Source organism: Sceloporus occidentalis, unplaced genomic scaffold (genome assembly GCF_023333645.1).
Source record: "Sceloporus occidentalis isolate IW3139 unplaced genomic scaffold, rSceOcc1.0.p SCAF_18, whole genome shotgun sequence".
Lineage (NCBI taxonomy): Eukaryota > Metazoa > Chordata > Lepidosauria > Squamata > Phrynosomatidae > Sceloporus > Sceloporus occidentalis.
This window is the reverse complement of record NW_028316998.1, coordinates 4,886,095-4,914,070: the sequence shown is the minus strand read 5'-3', so window position 1 is coordinate 4,914,070 and position 27,976 is coordinate 4,886,095. Positions and strand designations below refer to the sequence as shown.

At 38.5% G+C, this 27,976-nt stretch overlaps 1 protein-coding gene across 1 annotated transcript in view; it reads right to left on the bottom strand.

The window, feature by feature from the left end:
* The window catches only part of LOC149302554 (cadherin-10-like), a 74,545-nt gene that overhangs the window by 15,592 nt on the left and 30,977 nt on the right, over positions 1 to 27,976 (bottom strand). The window contains exons 3-6 of the mRNA XM_089482327.1: positions 26,637 to 26,804; positions 22,996 to 23,183; positions 12,055 to 12,308; positions 6,346 to 6,482 (exon numbers count right to left, since the gene is read on the bottom strand). Of these exons, the coding sequence (XP_089338453.1) occupies positions 6,346 to 6,482; positions 12,055 to 12,308; positions 22,996 to 23,183; positions 26,637 to 26,804 (747 nt within the window). The remainder of the gene's footprint in view (positions 1 to 6,345; positions 6,483 to 12,054; positions 12,309 to 22,995; positions 23,184 to 26,636; positions 26,805 to 27,976) is intronic.

The window sequence follows — 27,976 nt, the reverse complement described above, 5'->3', positions numbered from 1 at the left end:
TCCAGAATCAGTAGATTACATTTTATTGTTTGGACAAGATAGAGATATGCTGTAAGACACCGTGAGTTGGATTCAATTGCTGGAGATAAATCGATCACAAATAATTAGATGGAAAAAATGAGATAAAAAGCAGTGATGCATTTTAGCACAGTTAATGGTTCTGAGCTCAAATTTCTATGATGTTTTCTGATTTGTTTGTGGGAAAATTGCCATTTAACTACTTGTGATACATTTGTCTAATTTACAGGTTGTTAATTGTTTCCTTTTTTTTTTCTTTCCTATTTTAATACATGCCAAATGACAATATATGGAAATAAATCACACACAGTTTTGTTTTCTTTAATTTTTTTGACCTATTGCCTGTGTAAGTTGTTCTGCCAATTGGCTATTCCACAGAGACAGATGGTTGACTTCACTGAGCAATCTGTGCTTGTAAAGGTATATTTTACTATCACCAATGTGATCAATTGCAAGTGCATTGTGTTCTTTCATGATGTAAATATGCAGATGTTTTGCAGTTATATTACTTATTCCATTTATTATCGTTATTATCATCTAAAACACTGTATATGTATTACAGTACTAGAAATAAAATAAGTGTCCAAAACACTAGTATAATACAAATATTATCAGTGAGATGTAAACAGTATTGAGCCATTAATCACTTAAGATTTTTATTTGAAGCAACTGTTTTATAGATTACTGCAATGTCCTTTAAAAATATGAAATGACCTGAAATTCCCATCAGAGCCATGAAGCTTGGCCCTGACATCTGCAATAATTTTGATTTGCCAAAATGTGAGCAAAAAAAATGACTCAGAAATGCAACTATTCATTTTGAGCATTTTTCTTTTATATAATCGAGACCCGTCGATGTAACAGAAATGACATACAGCGTGTAAGTGAAGAAATAAAAAGTTGTGTAGGGAGACTAATTGATAAAAAGGGACAATATTTTGCCCAGTGTTTATTAATGGTTATGAAATCCATGCATACAAATACTCCTTTTCAGTCCAAGCCAGAACATTTTGTGACTAAACTGAGCAATGAAGAATAACAAAATAGGAGGAAACGGTGCTTATGGGCCGAGGGTGAATAAACGCAAAGTCAAGAACAAAACCAGGATGCTACAGAGAGAGACAAATTAAGTAAAGGGTGTGGGTAACCTAAGCTTACTGTAAGTTCAAACATTATTATGATTTATAGCAAAACAAGCTTCCTATATATATATATATATATATATATATATATATATATATCTCAAGGACTTATTTGCACAAGGTAAAAAAGGTGGGAAAGACTTATGTCTCAAGTGTATAACTGTCGTTGAGATTTGGGTATATCATTTGTGAAAAGAAGGCATTTCCACTTTCTTGTTACGCACAAAGTGACCAAAGACTCATATTTCGGTCATGTTTATAAACTTTTTATAAATCATGCTGATTTTCAGAAAGGTCACACAAGGTTGTTGGCAATGGTTGTAGTTGAACATCAAAGCCATTTCCTTCTGCCTGGCTAGAGATTTAGATATGCTACTGACCATGCGTTATTCCATAATGCACATGGGATATTAGCAACCAAGCTGTTAATCAAGTCCAATGCAACATTAAGTGATGACCCTAAATAAGGTAACCTGATTTGTGGTGAACCACATGACTATACACGAGTGTGGCTCACATCACCTGTTGGTAGCAATTGATATGTTTCCAATAAATCAATTGTAGCAAACACATTTGGATATGGATAAACCCTTCAGGGGCCGGTATACTGTAAACGACACACATACAGCTTGGTAAGAAATTCTAAAATTAATTGTGGATAGTATATCAAAACAAACCAGGGACAGATCAGGATCACGCAAAGCCTTGGGCTAATACTGTTCTAAGGGGCTTTCCCCTTCAGCAGTCTGCCTGTGCCACCTCTGCCCCTAAAGCAGCTTGCCTGTGCCACCCTGCCCCTGAAATGGCCTGCCTGAGGCCTTGAAGCAGCCTGCCTGTGCTATTTGTGTCCCTGAAAAAGCCTACATGTGCCACCTCTGCAATCATAGTTTAACAAGCATTTGGTAAACATGCTAAACAAAACTCCTGGTTTTCAGAACAAACATTTTAAGGTGTCATGGAAGGACCCCCAGGGACACTGTCTCACAAATGTATGTTCCCGCAGAAATAAATAAAAGTTAACCGAGAAAACATTGTTTTAACATATGTCATAGCAATAAATATATTCTATCTTTGTGTTGCTAAGCTGATACATATACATACACAAACAAACAAACGCATAATACACACATACACAGATATGCATATGCTCACATACACAGATATCCAGCCACTGAAGAAGTATAACAGCATGCATTCATACAGAGACATCCCCATAAAATGTCACAGCAGTCTGATGTAGGCTGGAGAAACCTGACACAGTAACTCTGAGCCTTGACTTTTCCTGATCCATGCTGCTTCCACTTCAACTGACTGCAGAATGCCCCTCTGATATGACTGATCAGACTACAGAAATGTAAACTGACCGGATCTCTGCAAATAACCCTTCTGTATCGCAACACCTGATACAAGAAACACCATGTTTCTGATGTATAGTGCAGGTAATATAGAAATTACACAAAGACAAGTAAGCAGCAATAGGGGTTCAAATCCTCCATTTGCTCTGTTCATTTGATTGCATGCATGGGGGCCAGTGTGTGAAAATATATATGCTAAAGAGGCAGGGTAAAGGTACTAAAGGCAGAGTGAGTCTGGGTCACAGTATAAAAAGTATATAGCCGTTCACAAGTTCAATAGCATATAGCATAGCTTGCCTTTGCAGAATATCCATTTAATTTGAATCCCACCTATGTCCTATGTGCACCAATGAATACACAGAATTCCAGTCATACAGAGACACAATTGCCACAAAACATTTTAGGGAAAACTGGATATTGGCTACATTTGCTCTGCCACTGGCAAGATTTATCCTGGATAAATTAACAAAGAAAATGAGAAAAACTGAGTAATTGCTTTCATGTGTGTGCCATTGTGATATACCTTCCAATGCAAGTTCATGAGCATATCAAACACCATCTGTGAATTATTCATTATCATGAAATGTTCCATTATTTTGCAGATATTTAGCTTTTCAGTTTTTAGTTATTTACATTTTGTTGCCCTCTCTTATACCCTGTAAATTAGAATGGAAAAGGCAATTGCATAAAATATTGAATTATGAATATAAAATCAATTTTGCCTTTCTAACATTATATATACTATATTTATTTATTGGAATGTGAATATTTCTTTGACTGCATAAGTTATAAGGCTGCTTTAACAAAAAGGTAATGTTAATAAAGAAGATGAATTACTTTGATTTTTTTTTGGTGGATTGTTTTTCTTTTGCATCAGGATAATTTATTTTATATTATTTTTTTAGATGAATTCATAGCTTCACAAATCATCAATTTTTTTATTTTACTTTTTGACGTGCCTTACCGCACTGGGTAGAGGGGAAGGATGCCCCAATGTTTTATTCATTTTTCTAACTCTTTACTATAACTGTGTGTGAGTTGAGTGTTACTTTTTGTAAGTAAATTAGAGTTTTTTTGCCAATTTGCATGCACAGTGAATATACCGAAGAGCCTAGGGAAGTTTCCATTTCCGATGTACCTTATGTAGCACTTAATAGCGTGAAGAAATAACCTTGGAGATATCTGGGGTCTGTCAACATAGTTCTACAATAGATTAAGAAGGTTGGCCGCTGCCTGAAGAAGGTCAGACTCACATGATAATGGCGACTTTGCAAATATAAAAAAAAATTAACTTGGGACACCTTCTACTTAGCCGCAACCACTTCAAATGATATGCAATTATAGGCATGATAAGGATCACCTATCATAGATAAATGTTATACCAGCCACTAAGGGAAATTTGGCATACCAAAAACTCCAATGTTTCCAATGGAATTACCTTTTTTAACCTATTTATCCTTGAAAGCTTTTTGGAAACCTCTAAGAAAACTGTGCAAATGCTCAAAGTGGGTCTGACAGAACTGCATAAATGCTTTTGGATACAAATAATCTAATAACGTATTGGCTCGAATATAGGCTGCACTTTTTTCCCCCACTTTAAGTCTTTAAAGTGGGGGTGCGGCCTATATTCGGGGTCTAGCGCCCGACGCCCGGGACATGCAGTTCCGGGCGCCGGGCAGGCAGCAGGGTTAGGATACAGACTCCCCACGGGGGGAGTGCTGGCACGGGAGATTGTCTAAGCGCATCGTGCAGACGTTCACCGGCAGCGGTGAACGTCCGCACGATGCGTTTTACCTCTGCCCCCAAGACTTACCAGAGCAGACTCCCGGGTGTCTTGCGGGGCCGGCGGGGGACACCTACGCAATCCGCGTATACAACTTCCGGTGCCGGCACATCCGCTTAGTCCCGGCACCGGAAGTTGTATACGCGTATTGCGTAGATGTCCCCCGCCGGCCCCACAAGACACCCGGGAGTCTGCTCTGGTAAGTCGGGGGGGGGGCAGAGTGGCAGCATATCTCGGGGGGAGGAGGAGGAGGAGGAGGACAGTGGCAGCATATCTCGAGGGGAGGAGGACGACAGTGGCAGCATATCTCGGGGGGGAGGACAGTGGCAGCATATCTCGGGGGGACAGTGGCATCATATCTCTGGGGGGACAGTGGCAGCATATCTCGGGGGGGACAGAGTGGCAGCACATCTCGGGTGGGGGACAGTGGCAGCATATCTCGGGGGGGGGAGACAGAGTGGCAGCATGTCTATTAAAAAAAAAAATTCTTTAAAAAAGCACCAAACCTTTAGGGTGCGGCCTATACACAGGGGCGGCCTATATCCGAGCCAATACGGTGCCATGTCAGTTGAAATTATTTGTCCCAATAGAATTTGGAACAATGTTGCTTTAGATGAAATAGTAGCTTTATATTGAAGCTATATACTAAGCTCAACCTAACCCTTGCATTTAAACTGGATGCCATGAAGCCATTAATATTTCTGTTCATACTCTTCAAGCAAGCATAACATATTATGCACATTTTCAGGGAAGACCTTTCGCGGTCTCTAGCTCTGGTATTGTCTATTTTTACATTTGCAATCAAGGAAATATGCTTCCTTGATTAGAGTATAGGAAGAAAACTCTTGAACATTACAATCATTGCTGAACATTCACAGTATCTGTTTAATTACATTTCCTTTTTTAAATGAGAAAATTGGGTTTGAACAAAATCATCACTTGCTATTACAACAGCTTTGGTTATTATTCTTACTTAAGAAATATAAACGGGCAACGGTGTGCCAATTATCCCTGGTACAATACTAAATAACAGCTAATCAGCCTTAATCCTAGCTTTATGTTCATAACCGAGCCATATAAAAAAGGCTGCTGTTGTACTATTCGCATACAGAATAGAAAAAGAGAGGAATGCAACCTTACGATAAATGTAAGAAAAAAAATAAATGTGTCCTTTTTCAGGTTACAACTAATTGTGTTATAAATTAAAATTCCCAGATCGCAGGATTATAGTTTAAACATACAGTAAAGATATACATTAACAGCAACACAACAAAGACATAACTCTTTGTTATAGTGGTTTTAAGTTGTAACACAAGGAGCAAGTAGATTCAAAGTTTGTTAGTGAAATATTATTTTAACCATCATACACCTGAATTTTTTTATTAAGGGCAGCTCACAAATCACACTTTTCACAGCCACAATGTTATTATTGTCATAAAGGGGATAATCATAAGGCCTCTCTGTGTTTTACTTAAAAATGTAATGATTTCTGGCCAGGGGGCAGGTAAAGCCATGTGGCCTTATGGACAAACGCACTGGCACACATATTTACGCACGCTCTCACATCAAACTTATACGTGCTCACCAACACATACTTAAACACTCATGCTAACACATAGTCCTTCACACATACTTACAAATGTACATTAATGCCATCACACATACATATTCATGCTATCAAACACATACACATACTCTGTCCCTCCTTTAAACTCACACTCAACCCCTTATGTCAAAGAGAAAATCCTTTGCAAATCACTTCTTGCTTGATACCCTGGTGGTGGTATGTGGACATCCAAGGAAAAGATACAATAAAGCTTCAGGCAGTGGCCCAGAATCTTAAAAATAAAAGCAGTCCAAGAGTCAAAACCCCCTGGTTTCCGGACCAGGCTTTCCCAATGAAAAGAAAGCCCTTCTTTGGTTCTTCATGCTTGCTTAAAGGAGATTGTAATATAAGACGGTCACAGTATAGGTTTCAGTGATTAAAGCAATAGATGCTACTGAATTGAAAAATGCAGTAAACAACAATGATTATGAAATAACTTACTAATTTCCGTAGCTATGATGCTAAGATTATGCCACTGGGATATTTCACGGTCCAGAGGTTTTGCAGTATAAATTGATCCATTTCCTGAGTGTATATTAAAAATTCTGTCAAGGTCAGTATGGCGATCCAAAGAGAACCTAATATGAAGTAGAAAAAGTTAGAAGGAAAAACACGTACTAGTGACACATTGCATATCTGTATAGCCTAAAAAGTATCTAATGTTCTATTTATTAAGTAATATAAAAGAAAACAAATAAGTTAGTATAAACATTGATGCTATATTTTTTGGTATATTTTCTTTTAAAAATAGTAAAACATCTCCGCCAAGCACGTATACGTGTGGTGTCAAATGTGCAGTGGTGTCGGCAGGGGGCCCCCCCCCAATTGAAACACTGTCTTTTTTGCAGCCGTGATAGACGCGGAGGAGAGAGGCACCGAAAGGTCACTCAGGAATAAGTTTTCAGCAACCGTTTGGCGCCTCTCTCTCTCCTCCGCGTGGCCTCTGTCGTGGTCATGGTGCCGGCATTTCATGCTGAGCGCCGGAATATGACGTCATATTCCGGTGCTCAGCAGTGAAGCAGCAAGCACCGCTGCAGAGCAGCGAGACAGAGGCCTCGCACTCCCACCGCAGGACTTCTACGAGGTAAGTGAACTTCAAAGTGGGGAGAGGGTAGATAGTGAGAAGGGGGGGAGAGGGTAGATAGTGAGGAGGGGGTAAATAGGGAGGTGGGAGTGAGACGGGAAAGGGGGTAGATAGTTAGGAGGAGTAGATAGGGAGAAGGGAGTGAGAAGGGGTAGTTAGTGAGAAAGGGTATATAGGCAGAAGGGAGTGAGAATGGGGTTAGATAGGGAGAAGGGAGGGAGAGGGGGTAGATAGAGAGAAGGGAGGGATGGTGGGTAGATAGGTAAGAGGGAGATGGGGTAGATGTCGTACTCTGGGCTGATTGGGGACAAAGATGGCACGTCCTGTGTGTGTGTAATTTGGGTGCTGGTCAGGTTCTATGTGGGCAGTGTGAATGCCAAGCCTGGCTTTTGGGGTGTACAGCCTGTGATCTATGCCTGTAATTTAGAGGGTTTTATCTATACTGTAAATGCTGTGTTTTTATGTGAATTCCAATTGATCTATACCTGCAAAGCTGGGTTTTTGTGTTATTCTGTTAATCTATATCTGCAATCCTATGTTTCCATACATTATTTATGTATTCCTGCAAATACAGAGTTTGTATGTCTTATTAAGTTGATCAATACCTGGAGTGCTGTTTCCATGTGTTGTTTATTTGATCTATACCCTCAGTGCTGAGTTTACATGTGATTTCCAGTTCATCTATAGCTGCAATGCTGGGTTTATGTGTTCTGTTAATCTATACCTGCAATGCTATGTTTCCATATATTATTTATGTATACCTGCAAATACAGGGTTTTTATGTTTTATTCAGTTACACGTGCTGTTTCCATGTGTTGGTTATTTGATCTATACCTGAACTACAGGGAGTAAGTAAAAGAGAGGTATGGCTTAGTGAATGAGGAGACAAAGGGGATGATTATGTGGGGAGAGGAAATCTCTATGTCATGGTGCAGTCAGAAGGAGGGAAGACTGCACTGACTCGCACAGTCTTCCCCTAATCTGCAGTCAGTGTGGCAAATTTTTTTTTTTGGTGTGGTAGCGGAGGGAGTAATTGCATGCTTGGGAGCGGGGCCCAAGGAAATGCTTGGGTAGGGTCCAATTTTTTCACTATAAAATATATTGGCAACAGGGTCTAATATTTATATATATATATATATATATATATATTGGCAGCAGGGGCTAATATTTTTATATATATATATATATATATATATATATATATATATATATATATATATATTAGGGCTGCAACAACAAATCAATACAATCGATAATAATCGATAATGAAAATTGATTTTTATCGATTATAAAATAAGGGTTTTTTCACAGCAAATTTTTATAATCCGTTTCATTCAATGTGATTCACAGCAGTTACTATTTACAGTCCCTCCCTGCAATCACTCTGATTATTGGCCCTGCTCCTTTTTTCTCCCAGTCCCTCCCTGCAGTCACACTGCCGATTTGGCCACGCCCATTTCCTATAGCGTCCACATGGCTCAGCAACTCATCTAACTGTGAGTATATTGGCAGCAGCGTCTAATATTAAAGAATGAAAAATAACTTCTTTTTAAATCATATTTCAATCAAGATCTTTACTTCAAAGAGATAAGTACATATTATGTAGTTAAAAATGCATGTCTAATGCATATATTTATATATATATCTATATATCTATATATATATATATATATATATAGTGTATATATAGCATTTTAAAATTGCCCCCCCTACTTTGGTCCCTGTCCCCCCATGTGCCCCCCCCCCTAAATATGAAAGCTGGAGATGCCACTTCAAATGTATAACTTCTGTGACATGAAGCAATTGCCCGCTGTGATTAGCTAATGATTTTAACTCTGCAAGCCAAAGGATGTTAACAAATTGTTTAACAAAAGAAATGGTTTGAGAACATAGAGGCTCACGTTTATACCCCATGAACTCAATTTCAAATAACAGTTAAGGGTAAACCAAAGAATGGAATAGAACATTCTTTTTTATAGTTTCTTCATCAGACAAAGGCTTTATTACCTCCCAACTTTTTCTTTCTTGTACATATGGACAAAATGGGTCAGCTAATAGACAGGATGGGACACATAATTGTAGGGTTAAAGGGTGGACATAAACTGTTATTGTGAAGAACACTTGTATAGGTAATAATTATTCCAGCCGTTATACTGATGCCCGTGTAGTCAGAATGGAACGGAAGGGGCCTTGACAGGGATGCAGAGCAGGGCTAGGTCAGGGGGTCATAGAAAGTTCAGTGGGGAGGGGGAGGAAGTGAAGGGGGTATATAAGGATGGGGCTTAAGGGGGTTCGGGGCTTTTTGTTGTGCCAGCATACCCGGTGTGTTTGTCCCACCCTCCCTCCCTTTATTTTGTGATGTTTCATGTGGATATGTGACCTTGTTACTAATTTTCTTTGTTTTGTTTCAGGATTTTGTCACAGCCGGGGGGGCGGTAGCTTGCCAGGTTGCCGGGGGGTGTTATGTGGTTATTGCCACTGGTGTTCAAGTCTCGGTGGGAGGTTCCTGGCTGGGCGGTTGCTGGAACCTCAGGTGGGGGAGGGGCATCATGGTATGCCCTCCCATACGGTTATGCTTACGGTTCGGCCCCGGTTGGTCCTGGCAAGCTTACGGGTGTTTATGGTATTTGGGTCATTGCCGTGTTAATGCACCTTTTTATGTTTACAGGTTGCGTGGCAATGACGTTAATAAATTGGCTGTGGCCTTTATTCATCCCACATTTCGTGTCTGTGTTTTATTGGGGGGTGGTTATCTGGATGACATAGCCCGAGAGTCGAGGCTACCCCTGTCATGAGCAGGAAATAAATAGCAGAAGCACATGAGTGCACTCCTAGATGTATTATGGTATAGCCTCCCCTTATATTAAGCATTACATCTTCTCACTGAATCTGAGGGTAGGTCAGAATACTGTTTTTGGAGCAATTTAAATAAAAATATGTAACTTGCACTATAAATGTCAAGAATGAAAACAATCACTGGTTTGCACTAATAATCTAGGCACAATAATTGTTTAAATAAGCATAAATGTGTTAGTTATTCTGCTATATAATATAATAGTTGGAAAGAAACACAACTCAATGCAGTAACCACAGTAAATCAAAATATAATTACCCAAATCTCAATATTTTACCCTGCAAATGGATTCATAAATAGAGCTGGGTGAAATGTTGAAAATTGCATCTGTCAGAGTTATTACAAAGAGCTAGCTTTTTTCAGCTGCTTTTGCAGTAATTTCTACTGAAGCGATGAGGGACATCACATCTTTTATGACATTTGAAATGTATGTGTTGTGAAATTTGCTAATTTACAACCAATTTCCACAAAATGGGTGAATAGTTTGGCCCCTTATATGAGTGCATCATACCCATGATCCTCCATGTGTTGGCGGCACCTACATTGTAGGCATAAACCACTGGTCATACACCACAAAGGCCAGCCTAGGTACCTGTATTGCATCCACAGGACTGGCCCAGCACCCATAGGACTGGCACAGCATTCAGATTGCGCACATAGGACTGGTCCCAGCACCCAGATTGTACACACTGGACTTGCCCCAGCACGCATATATCCTCCCATCTCTTTTTATCTCTCTTTTTCTTCCTCTCCTTTTTCTCTTTATTTCTCTCCATGCTCTTTGATCCATTCTCATTATCTCTCCTTATCTTTATATATTCTATCTCTCCTCTTTCTCTTTATCTCTCCTCCTTTTTCTCTTTACCCAACCATTTTCCCTTTGTCACCTTTTGTTTTTTTTAATCTCTCCTGCTCATTCATAGGTATATAGTCCTCCCCATTTTCTTTAATCTCCTCCTCTTTTCTCATTAACTCTCTTTTTTATTTATCTCTTCTTTCCTCTCCTCTATCTCATTTAACTTTATCCACATCTCTCCTCCTCATTATTTCTTCCCTTTCTTGTTTTCTCTGCATCTTTTCCCCCATCTCTAATTCTCATTTCTCTCACATCTCTCTTCTTTCTCATCATGTCATCCTTCTTTCAATTCCTTTACTTTCTTTCTCCTTGTTATCTACCCCTATATCTTCCTCTTTAGCTCTTAATTTTTTTACTATCTCTCCTTTCTCACTATATCTCTCTCCTTTTCTCCTCATCACATACTTGTGGTGGTGGGAGCATGAGGCCTCTCTCTCACTGCTCTATTTGATGTGTATGGCTTAAATGCTAAACCAGGGGATCTATCCAGAGCCTGATCTGACACTAGCACACAAGACACTTGCACTAACACACACATCCAGACACTCAGCACAGACACCTGACACTAACACACATGAACACAATAACATCCACAACCAGACTCCCACACAAATATACACATATACTCAAACTAACACAACCAGACCCACACATGCTAACATATACAGACACACACACACACTAACGTACTCAGATCACTAACATACATGCCCAAACCTAATGCTTTGTATGTCAAAAAGTTCTGACATACAATGCGTATCTAATTTTATACATCATAAAATGTTTTAAAAACAGACTGCATTCACAGGATAACATAATAACAATTTTCAAGATAAAGTAATATTTATGTGTCCTACTGTATTCTTTAGTTATTTACCAAATTTCATCAAACCCCCATATTTTTGATGATCCTGTGCAGTGCCCAATACTAAATGGTTTACCACCTGGTGCATTTTGCCGACTACACGGGTTCTTCAGAGCTCACTTAATCTCACTTTTGAAGAAGCTGTGTAGTCGGTGAAACGTGTCAGGTTGTAAATTGCTTAGTATTGCAAATGATCATCAGAATTATGAGGGTTTGATGCAATTATGTAAATAATCTCATAATCCAGTAACACATGCAAATATTACATTATACTGAATCATTCTTATTATGTTTTCCTATGAATGCTACAGTGTATTTTAATTTACTTGCGATGTATACAATTTTACACACTTTGTATGTCAGAACTTATTATATAAAATGATATGTTTTTACTTCTGCTGTTTTATTTCACAGAAACCTGGCCATTTTTCAATTACTGTTAATATTTGAACCTGGTATTTAAATGAATAAAAAAGTAGCATCAAACATACCTTATATGACTGGAAGCAACATCAGGATCTCTTGCCATCACAGTACCTATAATTGTCCCAACTTCAATATCTTCATGCACTTTAAACATATAGCTAGCTCGGCTAAACATAGGTGGTTCATCAGAATCTTCCACTGAAATTTTCACAGTAGCAGTATCTTTAAAAGGCCCAAGATAATAGAAATGTGGATCTATGTGCGTGTTCATTGCTTCCATTTTCAAAGTGTATAATCTTTTGTTTTCATAGTCCAATCTCTGTTTCCGAGACAAGAAGAAGAAATACCAGGACAATTAATAATAAATCATAGTACACATACAGAGTGCCAGTTTGGACAACAGAGAGTGTTTTGTTTTTTTTTTACTAATGGAGCAGTTTCCTACTTTTGAGTAATAATCTAGATATACCATAGAGTTATGATTATACTTTTGTCTCAGCCTAAGTCTTGAGTGAGGCCAAAGCAACAAGAAGGGTTTTGTATAGAAAGGGATTTTGATGCAACGTTTAGGAGGTGGTCCTATCACCATGGCAACCAATAGTTCAATCAGTCCAATCAGCAGAAACGTTTTAATGGTTGTTATGGTAGTAAACCACTTTCAAAACCTTGCATGAGAATAACAATTTAGAACGCCTGCTAATTTGTCAAATTTTGTACAAAGATTAAGCTGGTTCATCCGTGGTTGCACTTACATTGTTTTTTGGGTTTTTTTCACCATTATTTAATTAAAAAAGGGTAACAGCATTAATTACTGTGGAAATATACCCCAATAAGGTAATGTCTAATACAATCAGAAAGACATACCTTCCGAAGGGTTGTGTGGGGCTCCCTAAACCACAAAAGAAGATTTTAAGGTAAAGGACTGGCACCAATCTATTTGGTTACTACTCAAAATATCCCAAGGCAAAACACAAAAGAAAAATGGCCCTATTGGAAACATACCATCCATGAAGGCCTTGGGGTCTAATGCTAAGATAACAGTAGATGAGGGTAAGGCTATAAGAAACTGGACCTGTATCTGAGCATAGAGAAAATGATGGCATGGGCTTAAAGACAATAAACTGTCATGGCAAGTGCTATAAGACAGTAATTTAAAAGTACCGACATTCAAGCTATATTTCAAGGGGCTAAAATAGGTTGCTCATTTTCAGATTATCTATGATTGTATTTCTTGAATAAAATCTAATTAAATATAATGTAAAGGCCTGCCATGTGAAAACTCCCTCAGACAGTGCTATAGCCACCAATGTCGGAAATCATATTCAGATCAACATTCTACAGATGTTACAAGGGAGATTTGATATTGACACAAAACTGAATCTGTTTAATTGTCCCAGTCAGCCTACAGAGAGGTAATTAAAAGAAGGAAAAAAAGTGCAGTGATTACAAGTTGCCCATAAGTGATAAGTATTGTTATTAAGTATTGCTGCAGTGCTATAAATAATGGCATGGGAAATGAATAACATTATTTGGCATTATAATTAGAAATGGGGCAAGGTTACTATTGAATATAGAATTGGCTATTTTGTTGCTGTGTCTCTTTGTCCTTGGTTACTTGTTATGACTGTTAATTTCTTTGATGCTTTGTTGTACTTAACATACACAGAATACAATCTGAATAAAAGTAAAGAAAACCAAGGTAAGTATTAAAAGGAATCCATAGAAAATAGCATAACATAATGAATTTGATTACATCACCTAAACATTTAAGATATGAGAAAAGAAAATTAAAACGACTGGGCAAATTATTTCTAAAAACAAAAAAAGAGATATCCACAATTTCCATCTTTTTGATTATGGGGGGGGGGGATTCTCAGTTCTGATCCACAAGACAGTAGCAAAATATAGGAAAACAAATCAATAAATTACTTATTCCGTTAGTTGGATATTTCAATCCTCAATAGCCTTAGCACAAAATGAAAAAGAAAAGATAAAAAAAATCAATATTGTTTCCCTCTACACTTCTGCAGTAGTGGGCCTAAAACAATTCCAATCTATAGGTTATGGTTGATGGAAGCTTTGATGGAAATAGAAAAAGGACTAGATTACAATGAAATTGGCGACATATCATGAAGAAATCTTGGAAGTGTTATGTTAATGAGTGCTCATTTTATTTCCCATGGAAAATCAAGTTACAGAGACTTATGATTGTGGACAAACATTATCCTGGGACAAAAAACAAATCATTAATAAACAACTTTTAGATTATATCATATTATTTTAGAACCATATTTCCTAAGATATCAACTGGTGAACCAACATTTTCCCGATTTGGTCCTTTTGAAGTATTCAGTATTTTATCATAGTGTATCTGTGTATTCTGGTGCCAGTGTTCCTTTCACAGTTCTCTTATATAAAATGTGTATAAATAGCTGTTAGTGTATTTCCTTATTTTGCATGTGTATTCTCTTTGGCTCATGCATGGAATATCCCTTAGACAAGACTAAGGACATTGGGCAGATCTCCCCCCCTCTAGTGGTATGCTTCAGTGGTAGGGATATAGAGGTAACTCCAGAGTCACAGATTTACCTTTTATAGTCCCTAATTTCCTGGAGGAGGTGAGGATCAGCAAGGTCATGCTGTGTGACCCTGTAATAGTAGCGAGGCAGCTTGCATCGTGTGTGATCTGCATTGAAGATGGGCTAAATAGACACAATGCCAAGCGTCGGCTGGACTGGTGTAAAGCATACAACCACTGGACTCTAGAGGGGTGGAATGTTTTCTCTGGAGTAATTAATCATGCTTAACTATTTGGCAGTCTGGTGGACGAATCTGTACTTGTCAGATGCCAGGAGACCACTACCTAAAGGAAAACATAGTGCATACACTAAGGTGTGGCAAAGGAGGTATATTGGTCTGGGTCATTTTTTTAAGTTCAGGCTATCCCCATTAGTTCCACTGAAGGGTAATGTTAAGGCTACAGCATACTAAGGCATTTTACACAATTGTATGCTTCCATATTTGGGGGACCAGTTTGGCGAAGGCCCTTTCCTGTTCCAGCATGGATGTGCCCGTGTGCACAAAGCAAGGTCCATAATGACATGATTTGATGAGTTTGGTCTGTAGGAACTCAAGTGGCCTGGCCTTTGGGATGAATTGGAATGCCAATTGCAAACCAGGCCTTCTTGTCCATACACAAAATGATATGACTGTTCCATTAAAATAAATAATAAACCATAACCAAAATTTATAGAATTAAGAAATATTAAGACAATTTTGAAAAACAAACAGTATAAAATTTGGAAACAACCTTAAAACACTAACTCATTAAGCAGAATGATGTAAAGAAATGTGTCATTGGCATTTTGTCTTCCTTTCACTCCTTTTTCCTGGTATTAAATAAATTATCAAAGAAAACCAAACATTGTTTTTTTCAAAGAGAACTAAAAGGAAAAACAAACTGTGTTTCTAATTTGGACTTGTCTATGTTTATTGAACAGTGTGTGTGCTTACCGTACAATAGCTCAGAGGGAGACTTGTAGCATAGAAAATGTGTATAGATATTCAATAGCTGTTCAATAACTGGAACATTTACTTTTAAATGTCTCTTGCATTTTTGCTATAAATTGTTTAAATAATTGATCATAGTAAATTGTCCTTCTTTAAGTTCTAAAACAAACTAGATGCATTTATTTTTATTGATGATTTATATTTTATGCCCAAAAAACTAGAATAGCTAAAATGTTCAAGACTGCCTTGTTTGTTGTTTCTATTTAAATATTCTGACAAATTTAGTAAATTTAACAAGTACATGTCTTTATTTAGTTATCTACTGCTGTGTGATACTTCTTTCTTCAGATTTAGTGGGCCCAATTTGGTGATGTGGCATAAAACACAAAACCATACTTATCTAGCTTCCAGCTAATTCCAGTTACATGCACAACCATATAAAACATGGTTCAAAAAGACACATTAAATAGGGTCAAGGCTAAATAACAAATTGCTCCTCACAAAGGAAAAGGACATTGTATCCATTAAAAATGTGTATGTTATTATGAACTCATAACCTATATAAACACATGCAAAACCGTTAGATCTTGCATCTGTTTGGACCCTTAACAAGACAACATCAAAAGGCACATAAGCAGAGTACAGAGATAGCAACAGAGGAGAAGGGTTTATTGACTAAAACAGGAATTGAAAGGAGAATTTGAAGAGTTGTTTACTTGTTTATGTAACCTTATTCAACCTCTAAATATCTAAATCCCATGAGTGAAATCATTAAATATGTATTATACTTCACCACTGAAGTATCATTATTGTATCTAAAGGAAACCCTTAGGCACTTAGGCAGGACAAGCAATGCTGTTTTAGATTCTTTGATTAGTTCTATGATCAAACCTTAAACAGTCCTTGATCTCATCTTGGATTCAGGATAGCTCTATCTCAATCCCATGCATGTTCCTTCACAGTATTAACCTCTATCACTTCTGCTGGAAGGCTTTCCACTTACCTACCACCCTCCCAGTAAAGTAAATCTTCCTTACCTTACATCTAAGCCTCTAGTTTTAGATGATCCTTACATTTCACTTCCTTTAAAATAAACCCCCTTCTAAAAAAATCCTTTATGTATTTATGTATTTCACCATTTTAGTAGCCCTCGTCAGGCAATAGCTTTCTGAATAACAACAAAAAATCCAGAATATCGCATTTCTAATAAATTATAAACTGATTTGGATTTTAAGTACTTGACCCCTTTGCAAAACATGACTTAGTACTTGGTGGCAAAACCCTTCTTGGCAATCACAGAGATGTTTCTTCTAGTTGGCAATTTTAGGAGGGATTTTGCCCAACTCCTCTTTGCAGATCCTCTTCAAGTCATTAAGGTTTCAAGGCTGACGTTTGGCAACTCAAACCTTCAGCTCCCTCCACAGATTTTCTATTGCTAGGCATCTTCTTGAGCCACTCCTTTGTTGCCTTGGCCATGTTTGTCACGTCTGCAATACAGCAGAGGATCCGCGCTGCAGAAATTGGAAGGCGCCTCCTGGCGGAGGTGGAGAGACCAGCAACGGAACACCGAAGTGTATAACGGACACAGGAGCGTAGCGTAGTACAAATAATCAGGAACAAAAATAATAAATAAAAATAATAAATACAGGGGTCAGGCAGAAGAGTAGTCGGGGTCACAAGCAGAGGTCAGGGCAGGCAGCAAACAGCAAAGGTCAAAAACTACCTGGAGTCAGAACCAATAAATATTAAGCAAATTCAGGAACGCTAGTGAAGGCTATAAGGCACTATCACAGGCAAACGTGAAGTGCATACTGAGGGTTTAAATATCCCTCTCAATCACAGGATCCTCCTACCCACCTAATTAGGGGGAGGAGGAAAAAAGATAAATGTCACTTTAAGCAGTGACATGAATATTTATGAGTTAGCCGTCGAGGCGCGCGCCCCGTCAGGATCCAGTGATCTCTGCGGGGACGCGCGTCTGTCCGCAGAACGGACCTGGCCGCGGCTCTCGCCGACGGAACGAGCGGGAGGCTGGACGCCTCTCAGCTCCCCTACCCGCGGGACAACGGAGGAGGTAACATGTTTTGGGTCATTGTCACACTGGAATACCCATCCACGACCCATTTTCAATCCATCGTCCCTTTGATGCGGTGGAGTTGTCCTGTTCCCTTAGCAGAAAAACAACCCCAAAGTATAATGTTTCCACCTCCATGTTTGACGGTGGGGATGGTGTTCTTGGGGCCATAGGCAGCATTCCTCCTCCTCCAAACACAGCGAGTTGAGTTAATGCCAAATAGCTTGATTTTGGTCTCATCTGACCACAACCCAGTTGTCCTCTGAATCATTCAGATATTCATTGGCAAACTTCAGACGGGCCTGCACATGTGCTTTCTTGAGCAGGGGACCTTGCGGGCGCTTCAGGATTTCAGTCCTTTACAGCATAGTGTGTTACCAATTGTTTTTTTTGGTGACTATGGTGCCAGCTGCCTTGAGATCATTGACAAGATCCTCCCGTGTAGTTCTGGGATGATTCCCTCATGATCATTGAAACGCCACAAGGTGAGATCTTGCATGGAGCCCCATACTGAGGGAGATTGACAGTTATTTTGTGTTTTTTCCATTTGCGAATAATCACAGCAACTGTTGTCACCTTCTCACCAAGCTGCTTGGCGATGCTCTTGTAGCCCAGTATTTTGTAGGTCTACAATCTTGTCCCTGACATGCTTGGACAGCTCTTTGGTCTTGGCCATGGTGGAGTGTTTGGAATCTGATTGATTGCTTCTGTGATCAAGTGTCTGTTATACAGGTAACAAACTGAGATTAGGAGCACTCCCTTTAAGAGAGTGCTCCTAATCTCAGCTCATTACCTGTATAAAAGACACCTGGGATCCAGACACCTTGCTGATTGATAGGGGCTCAAATACTTCTTTCAATAAAATGCAAATCAATTCATAACTTATATACTCAAATAAACTCATAGACTGATCATGTCTTTGTCAGGGGACAAATGTACAAAATCAGCAGGGGATCAAATAATATTTTCCCTCACTATATAACAATACAACAAATTCAATTACACATATAATGAATAGTGTAATGTGATAGTTCTAAAAAAATTCTCGTGTTTTCGTACTACTTGTTTAAGAATTGTAAATTGCTTTTATGTGTTTTTTTTTTTTTTTTGCTACACTGGCCAGGAAATTAAGTAACACCAGACATACTCTAATTCCTAAAGTTAAATACTAAAGGTAAGTTAAGCAACACCGTTTCCATGCAAACTTTTTACTGCACATTTTGATGTATAGTTCTTAATGTATGATTTGTCTTGTGTGATTCATCTTCACCTTTTTAATGAATTTTTATTCTGTATTTTCTGGTTTGGGAATTCATTGCTCATAAATTTTCAAATCTGTGTTTAAAGGCAGAGCCTGTGGGACATAGTGTTCTCTTGCTGTTGTTGACTTCTCTCTGAGGTGTTAAATTAGGCACAGAAAATGCTTTGTGATAATTTATTGTTGCCATCTCATTAGAATGACAGCTTCCCTTTGTTATATTGTATTCTACTGCATGCTGTTCTCTGTTGCAATAATACTGCTAATTTACATGCAATTCAATTTGATTAATTAATATTATTTCCGAGAATTCCAAAACTTTTTTTTTTATTAGACTTAATGAAGCTGATAACCACAATGATTAGCATAAACATTTTTTTACATGTTGGATAATGACATTTCTTTCTAAATTTCCATATAATATTGAATATTTTTGTTGCACATAGTGTTATAAATCAGAATCTACGCTTATAACACTAATAACATTTCATAAACCGCTATTTAGACATTTATGTTTTAACCGCATTGTGATAGCCAATAAAACATTTTATACATAAACAACCAACTTCGCAAATATGTACACATAAGCAAAATGAAAATAGCAGTTAAAAGTCAATTTTCAAGATTGTTCCACTGTTGTTGAACTTTAAAATATAAAATTGTATTCGTATTACTTAAGTTAAGTATTGTGAAATACCGTATTTGCTCCATTATAAGACAAGGTTTTTTCCAGAGCAAATGCTCTGAAAAATACCCCTCGTCAGGGGAGGGCTGGCAGCCTAAGGCCTGGGGGGCAAGTCTAGTCAAGTGGCCCATTGCGCCACCAAAGCGGCTGCGAGCGACATTGATAGCAGTCACTCCACCGGCGCCTAATGAAATTAAAGCGGCCGGCGTGCACGCACCGCGCCGCCCAATAGCCGTGCCTCAGCTCTTTATCCCACCCCTTTTAAGACGTGGGACGAAGAGCTGAGGAATGGCCATTGGGTCTGACTGCTGCATGATGCAGGGGCATACCTAGAGTATTTGGCACCTGTGGCAGATCCTGTATGTGGGACCCCCCCCACACACACACACACTTTAAAACTGCATAGTTTCTATGGTTAGGCAAACATTGACAGGGGTACAGCAAAATTGTTATCATTATATACTGAGGCACACATTGACGGTGGTACAGCATAACTGTTATCATTATATACTTATGGATTACGCTGTACCACCGTCAATGTGTGCCTATACATTGAGCCAGACACTGACAATACTGCAGTACAACCCCTATCAATATATACTAAGCCATACATTGATGTGGTGTAGGCCTACCACTTCAGTGACTGGCTTAGTATACAGTAGGGATGCACCGAAATTAAAATTCTGGACCTAAACTGAAAATTCAGCATTCATTTGGCCAAAACCGAAAAAAAAACGTTTAAAAGACTTTATTAAAAGTAACACACCAAAATTAGACAAAAAAATAAATCAATAACAATATTAATATATATATACATATAATTAACAGCAATCACAATCCTATCATGCCCAGGTTCTAGCATGTACTGGCTGCTTTAGCATGATAGGCGTGTGATTGCTGTTTGCAACCATATATATCTATTAATACTGTTATTGAATTATTGGACGGAAAAAAATAAAAAATTGATAACAGCAATCACACTCCTATCATACCTAGACAGCCTCCCTATGCCATGCTATCCCCCCACACTTCCATGCAATCTGAAACCCTCATTCACAAACATTCATCATAAACTACAGCATAACACCCATCACTCTCACACACTTACTAATATTTTCCTACCTTTCCTCTGACACTGTCACTTTTCCTCCTCCTCTTCATTCTTCCTCTTCTGTGTCCTGTCCTTCCGGTGTGCGGAAGACGGTGGGCGTGGCTTCAGTGTTGTGCGCCGGGATTTGACATCAAGTCCCGACGCACAGCCACAGTTGCTGCGCGCATCGTTTTCGGAGGCACGGCGGCCAGTCCCGGTGGCAGCCGCTTAGTTTTTAACTTTGCGGCTGCCATGAATGGTCGTCTGCCGGCCGCCCGGCCAGCCTGCCGGCCCGGATTCAGGGCGGCCTGGGGGGCAATTGCCCCCCGGCCCAGCCCGCCCCTGCCCCTCGTCTTATAATTGAGGTCGTCTTCTAATCAGACCTCAAAAAAATGTCTGCTGGGGCCATGCTGCTTACCGGCCTTTGGTCGCGAGCAGCGTCTCTGCTATTAGCAGCAGGAGAACAGGAAGCTAGCAGAGTCCTCACATAACTCTACCTCCCCCCTCCTTCCTCTGGGGGCAGGGCCAGAGAAGTTGCTCTCACAGCCTGGCCCCTGCAGAAGTCTGCGAGTGGGAGATCTGCAGTTCAGGTAAGGGGGTGAGGGAGGGTTTTTGAGCAAGTATGTGTGATTAATGGAATGAATGAGTATTTAAATGTTTGTGAATGTGTGTGTGTGATAGCATGATTGTGTAAGGGGGGTGGGGGTGGTAGCATGGCATAGGGAGGCTGTACTCACACTCCTATCATCCCCAGGTTCCAGCATGTACTGGCTGCCTTGGCTTGATAGGAGTGTGATTGCTGTTAGCAGTTTATATATATATATATATATATATATATATATATATATACCTCCAGAAATGCATTTTAACCCCCTATATGCCACTCAGCCCCATGATATGCCTTTTAACCCCCTATATGCCAGAGTTGCATATAGGGGTATAAGGCATTTCATAGGGCAGAGGGGCATATAGGGGGTTAAAAGGCATATCATGGGGCACAGTGGCATATAGGAGGGTATAAGACATTTCTGGAGGCAGAGTGGCATATAGAGGGTTAAAAGGCACATCATGGGGCAAAGTGGCAAATAGGGGGGTATAAGGCATTTCTGGGGGCAGAGTGGCAAGCCTGGGGGCAGATGTGCATAACTGAGGGGGGCAGGTTGGCAAATAAAAGGAATTAAAAAATATATATTTTTCTCAATCATAGTTTTTATTAAATATGAAAAAATAGTTTACATGAATTAATATTTACTAGTAAAACTTTTTTCCTATAGGGTAGTCTTATATTCAGGCTTTTTGTTTTCTTCCTAAATTAATACTCAGATTTTGCAGGGTCGTCTTATAATCGAGCAAATATGGTAATAGTATATAACATATATCATTAAATATATATGGCAATACTATCTAAGTATATAATAAAACATATACTTTATAGACATTACCATTGACTTTGCACTAATTACATATTGGCTTAAGCTGCCTGTTTTGATCCTAAATCCACATCGTCAAAAGCTCTAAGCACATTCACAGTTTTAAAAATTATTAAATTTGTTTATTAAGACTACTTTATTTTTAATTTATGTAATTGTTTCAGATATATCTGATAACTATGGTACATTACCTATACCGTACGTTGTTATTTGCGCCCGAAGGGAAGAGGTGGGATATCTTAATGCTGAGCAGTGCCAGATTAAGAACTGTATTGGCTTCTGCACATATTTATATATACACACATTAAGGAGGTTTTTGTACCTTTTATTTAGATGGATTTTTTAAACGTCAGCTGTGTATAGTTTTACATAAAACAATTTAATTGATGTTAATGAATAGCACAAGAATTAATCAAATATATATAAAAAAAACTTAAATATTAGAATAAATAAAATACTCTAAACCAAAATAAAAAAAATAGCCAGCTGCCGCAGTAAATGCATTTTATACTAAGACTAAAACAAATACCTTAATACATTTAAAAAAAACAAAAAGCCAGCAACAGTAAATAAATATTTTATGTGCATGCCAAAGAACAAAAGCAGAGCCAGCACCACCATTATTTGGTGGGGAGTCATGCACCATGATCCCCTTCTGAGGGATCATGTGAAGTGACCCCCATACATAGTACTGATGTCCAAGCAACAAGGGTAAGTAACCCTGTTGGCTACCAGTAGCCAATAATGCTATTTACTTTGTTTTATTTTAACCAGGGCACTCGCCACACCTAACTCTCCTTCCATCATATGTGAAAATAATATTACTTGGATTTACTTATTATATAAAACAGTAAAGTCACTGAGAAAAGTTATTTGACAAATATTTACTTTTGAAATAAAACCTGATTGCCACATTGTGAAATAAATTCCAATAAAAATTAATCTCATATTTCCCTTACCTTCCTAATGGTTAGGACGCCATCTTGGGTACTTTTTTCTGTTGATATAGAAAACATTCCCAATTCATCTCCATCTGTGATTCTGTATTCCAATTCAGCATTTTTGCCAATATCAGCATCAATTGCCTTTATGTGACCAACTGTACTCCCAATAGCAGAAGATTCCGGGACACTTAGGTGGTATAAATCTGCAAATTATTAAAAATGTGTATTGAATCTATTAAATGTATTTAATCCTTGATAAGAGAACCTGATTGCAATTCATATTTAAGATTACTCAGAATATGTTAAATAGACTTATGCATGAGGGCCAAAATAATTTCGGACAAATGTTTTGTTTCATTTTTGGCTCATTCGTTTTCAGACAACGACTCTACCAGTTCTTAAATTTCAGTCTCCGCTCCTGCTGTGGGAGCAGCACAAGATTCCCCAAAAATAAAAAACAGTGGCTTGAAAAGAAAACTAATATTCCCTCACTCAGCTGCCCTAAAATAATAGATTCCTAACTTAATCACAGAGGTAAAAAAAAGATGGTACGAAGCCACGATGGCGGTCACAGACAAATGCGTTGGGCTTAATGGTTTACACATCATACACGTTACCTGTTAGTTGTTAAGTTAGGATTATCATATTTTAGGGCAGCTGAGTGAGGCAACAATAGTTTTCTAGTCACTGTTTGTTATATATGGGGAACCTTGTGCTGCCTTCACAGCAGTAGCGCACACTGAAATTTCACAGAACCCCTGAGATTTTTACTTTACACAAATTATATATATATATATATATATATATATTGTGGTAAAGTGTATGGGAGAGTGGTTGATGGGATATATGTCTCACCTGGTTACCTCAGCCAGGCCTGGTAGCAAACCCAGGTGCTCTCAGGTGAGGCTTCCTAAGCTCGTTACTGGGGAGGAGGCCTTAAAAGAAAGGGCTGTTAGGTTTTCAGAGGGAGGGAGACACTGAATGAAGGAGCAGCTACAGCCAGCGCTGCAGCCCACCAGGTATGAAGCTTTACCCCATACAAAACTGGTTACTTTGCTTTGCGTCAGACCTTAGGCTGCTAGAGAGGTATCCTGCTGTTTAGTTAGAGCCGGACAGGCTTATAGTTTGTTTTGTTTACAAGGTGCTCTGTGATTACAACATCTAAATAAACACGCTTTTACGTTGGAAACCTGTGTGAAACTGTCATTGCCGCCCCATGCGTGAGCTGTCCCCTACAATATATATATATATAATGTATTTTACTGATACTGTTAGAACAGTGCTACAGAATCTGCTGGCACTATATAAATAAATGTAATGTAATTTTGGGTATAATACAGATGGATGCAGATTATTGATATAGTTAAATTCCTTTCCGTTCAAGATTCCATACATCTTTCCCGTTTCCAAGAGTTTGTAAAAATTTCTTCATGATCTTTGGTAGTGGGTCTATATTTCATTTTTGGTAAGTGTCTGGAAATTTCAGAAAAGTAGTCTTCACTGTTTTGTATAACAACTCTTCCTTTGTCAGCTGGTTCACAATTCACTGGTTGTACTGTAATTGCTAGACTTGTGCATTCGTATTCGGGCGAACATGAAAACGAACACGAAGGGTGCCAAGTTCTGTGTCCGTACAAGCGACTCTATTGGTCGTTCGTACGGACCTCTTCCGGCCAAGTCGCGGCACCAGGATTTTAAAAGTCTGTACGAGCGACTCTATTGGTCGCCAGCAGGGGGCTCGTCTGTCATCAGGTGCACTTCATTGGCTCCAAAGCTGATGCGTAGTGCGTACACAAAGAATGTACACGAATACTCGCCCAAACCGAACACAGGAATGGGCAAATATTCATGGAATACGAAGATTTTTCCCCCCACAAAGACGAACATGAAAAGTTGGCCGACGCTCACGTCTAGTAATTGCTCTAGGGCCTGAAATTCACCTCTTGTTAGATTTGAGTTGCTCTTCCTGTTTGGTTTAATATTTCCAATATTACGGCTGGTTCATACTGTGCTTCCAATCTTCAACACAGAATCAAGTAAGGTCAACTTTCTATTTCACATTTAATCTGCTCCATGATCATGCACAATTACCTAACATTTATTTATGTAGCGCCAGCAGATTCCATAGCATTTTAGAATCAGAGTTGGTAGGATAAATTTAAAATCACAAACAATAATAAACAAGCTTACAATCTAGGTGTCTCAGGGGAAAGTGAAACCGTACGAGAGGACTGTTTGGATGAGGATGAGTTGGTTGAGTTAGGATGAGCTGTCAAGGTTGTTGATTGTTCAGGTGGTTTAGACAGGATGCTGGCTGAGGGTGTTATGCAGAAAGGTTGTATGCTTCTCAAAGGAGGAGAAAGCTTTTGAAAATTGCATATGAGGGAGAAAATCTGACAGAATGGGGAAGGGAATTCCAGAGAAGGGGAACAGCACGGGTGAAATCTGGGATGCGGGAGTGGGAAGAGGTAATGATAGTAGAAGAGAGACAAAGGTCGTGAGATGGTGATGCAGAGTTTTTAAGGTCTCTGTAGGTCAGGGTCTGGAGTTTAAATTGGACTCTTAAAGTATGGAGAGCCGGTGGAGTAGAACAATTGACAAAGAGGAGTGGTAGATGAGTAGCAGTGACAGAGAAAGATTAAACTAGCTCTAGTGTTGAAGGAAGATTGGAGCAGTGTAAGAGGGGGAGACCAGTTACTATGAAGTTGGAATAATTCCCGCGCTACATCACAAGGGAGGTGATTAGTATTTTGGTTGTTACTTATGTGAGTAAAGGGCAGATTTGGGAGATGTTTTTCAGGTGATGACAGTAGAATTTGGTGAGGAAAGAAAGAGACAGCAGAGTCAAACGTGACACAAGTGGAGTTGTCAACAGTGATTTCAGGATTTGTGGACAGAGCAGATGGCAGGATTACCATAAGCTAAGTCTTGCAGATGTTGAGCTTCAGGTAATGCACCACCATCCATGATGCAACTCCAAAAAGACAGCTAGATGAGAGAGTGAAACGTCAGGAGAGGAGATTAGATGAAGGTGTCATCTGCATATATGTGGTATTGAAAACCAAAAGATGGTATGAGTTGTCCAAGTGAAGAGGTGTAGATGGAGAAGAGTATAGGCCCAATAACTGAACCAAAGGCCACACACTAAAGAACATGATCTACCTAATGAGCAGCAACAAAGGTATGTTAGATGTGCAATTAGACACAGCCCAAACAGAATTTGGCTACTTTGTCTGATGGCCAGTACTACTCTAAGCCACTTTTAGGTCTTGTGTTTTCCCTATTTTTTTTAGTAAACTTTCTGTTATATTCACAAAGTTTATACCTTTTGGATGCCTTTGTTCCTACATGGAAAATACCATCTTCTCCACAATCCAAGTAATGGTCTGTGCTGACATGCTGACTTCATACATCTATAAGTATTTTTAACCTTTCATCACACATTATGAGTGTCCACATCTAGGTTCATAAAAGTTACTGAAACTTAATGTCACATAATGTTAACTTTATTCTTTAAACTAGATTGTGGTAGACAGATATACATTGTATTATTTTGTTAAATGTTATGTTAACAAAATCTGCAATTAATACAGTATATTTAGTATAACTAATATTTTGAATTGATTTCATATTACAATAATCCTTAAATGTCTTACTCTGGGTGAAACGAGGAGGATTGTCATTGACATCAGTCAGTGTGATGTTCACCGTGGTGGTCCCAGATAATCCTCCCATCTGGCCGCCCATGTCTTTGGCCTGAATAACCACTTGGTAATGTTCTCTGTTTTCTCTGTTCATGTTTGGCAAGGCAGTTCTTATAATACCTTTATTATAAAAGAAACATGCAATCTGCTTTTTAACACCGCATGTCTAGCAATTTAGAAAAAAAAACACTTCTTAATTTAGAAAGGTCCCTGGTATGCACACATTTTGGCCTTACAAATTGTACAAAAAAGCTTGGCATCTCCCCTTCATTATTATCATCATGCACATACATTTATGATATATGTGTAAATTGCAACACTGTCTGTACACTATAAGGAGAGATAAAAATGCATTTCACTTTTTGTGTTATATATTGGTAGATAATATAAATCTAGTCCATAGTAAGCCCCTTATCTGTCTAAATTATTTTAAAAGACAAAGCAATGGTTAAGTCAAAATTAATATTTATTCCTGTTGCTTTGTTATTCACATTATTGTCTAAACGACTAGTTTTGCATTCACATGACTTTAATTAATGTAAATACATTTAAATACACAACCAGGGTGGATTCATAATTTCTGAATAGTATTCACATATTCCTGCGGAAAAGTGACAAGGAAAACAAATTATTTTAATAAAAAGCTTTCAGTTACACAAAAACCCAAGGGACCTGATAAGGAACTAGGAAATGTATCTTCCTAATGTAGCAGCAACTTTTGCAGAATACATGTTAATATTACAAGGAGAGAAGCCGTTTTAATTTCAATTGTTGTAGCGGGTTAAGGAAAGGAAACATCTATAATGATTTTATCCCAATTTGTCCTAGTACTCAAGTAATTCACAGCATGTATTCCTCCAAGATCACAGAGTCAACGCTGTAATCTACTTTAGAACAGCAGGGTTGTAAATAACAAATCAAAACAACAAAAATGCAATTAAAAGTGAGGGAAAAAAAAGTTTATTTTATTTCTCAGAACATATTGTTTTGCCTTGATCGCTACACTGCAGGATATTTATTTTAATCAATGCTACAATGAAATATTTGTAAAGGGGCATTGCTATTGTAATACAATAGCATTGTCTGCAAAAGGAATTCAGAGGACTCATTCATAATTCGGCATGTTTATTTTATTATTTTCTGTAAAGAGACCTGTGAATGGAATCGGTAGGGTGAAGGGAATGCTAATCGTATGGCACATTTCAAGACTTCAGTCCGCCATCCTCAACTATGCTTGGAGCAACAATTAGATTGTTCTGGTATGACATATCCTGCCCTGGCCACCATCGATG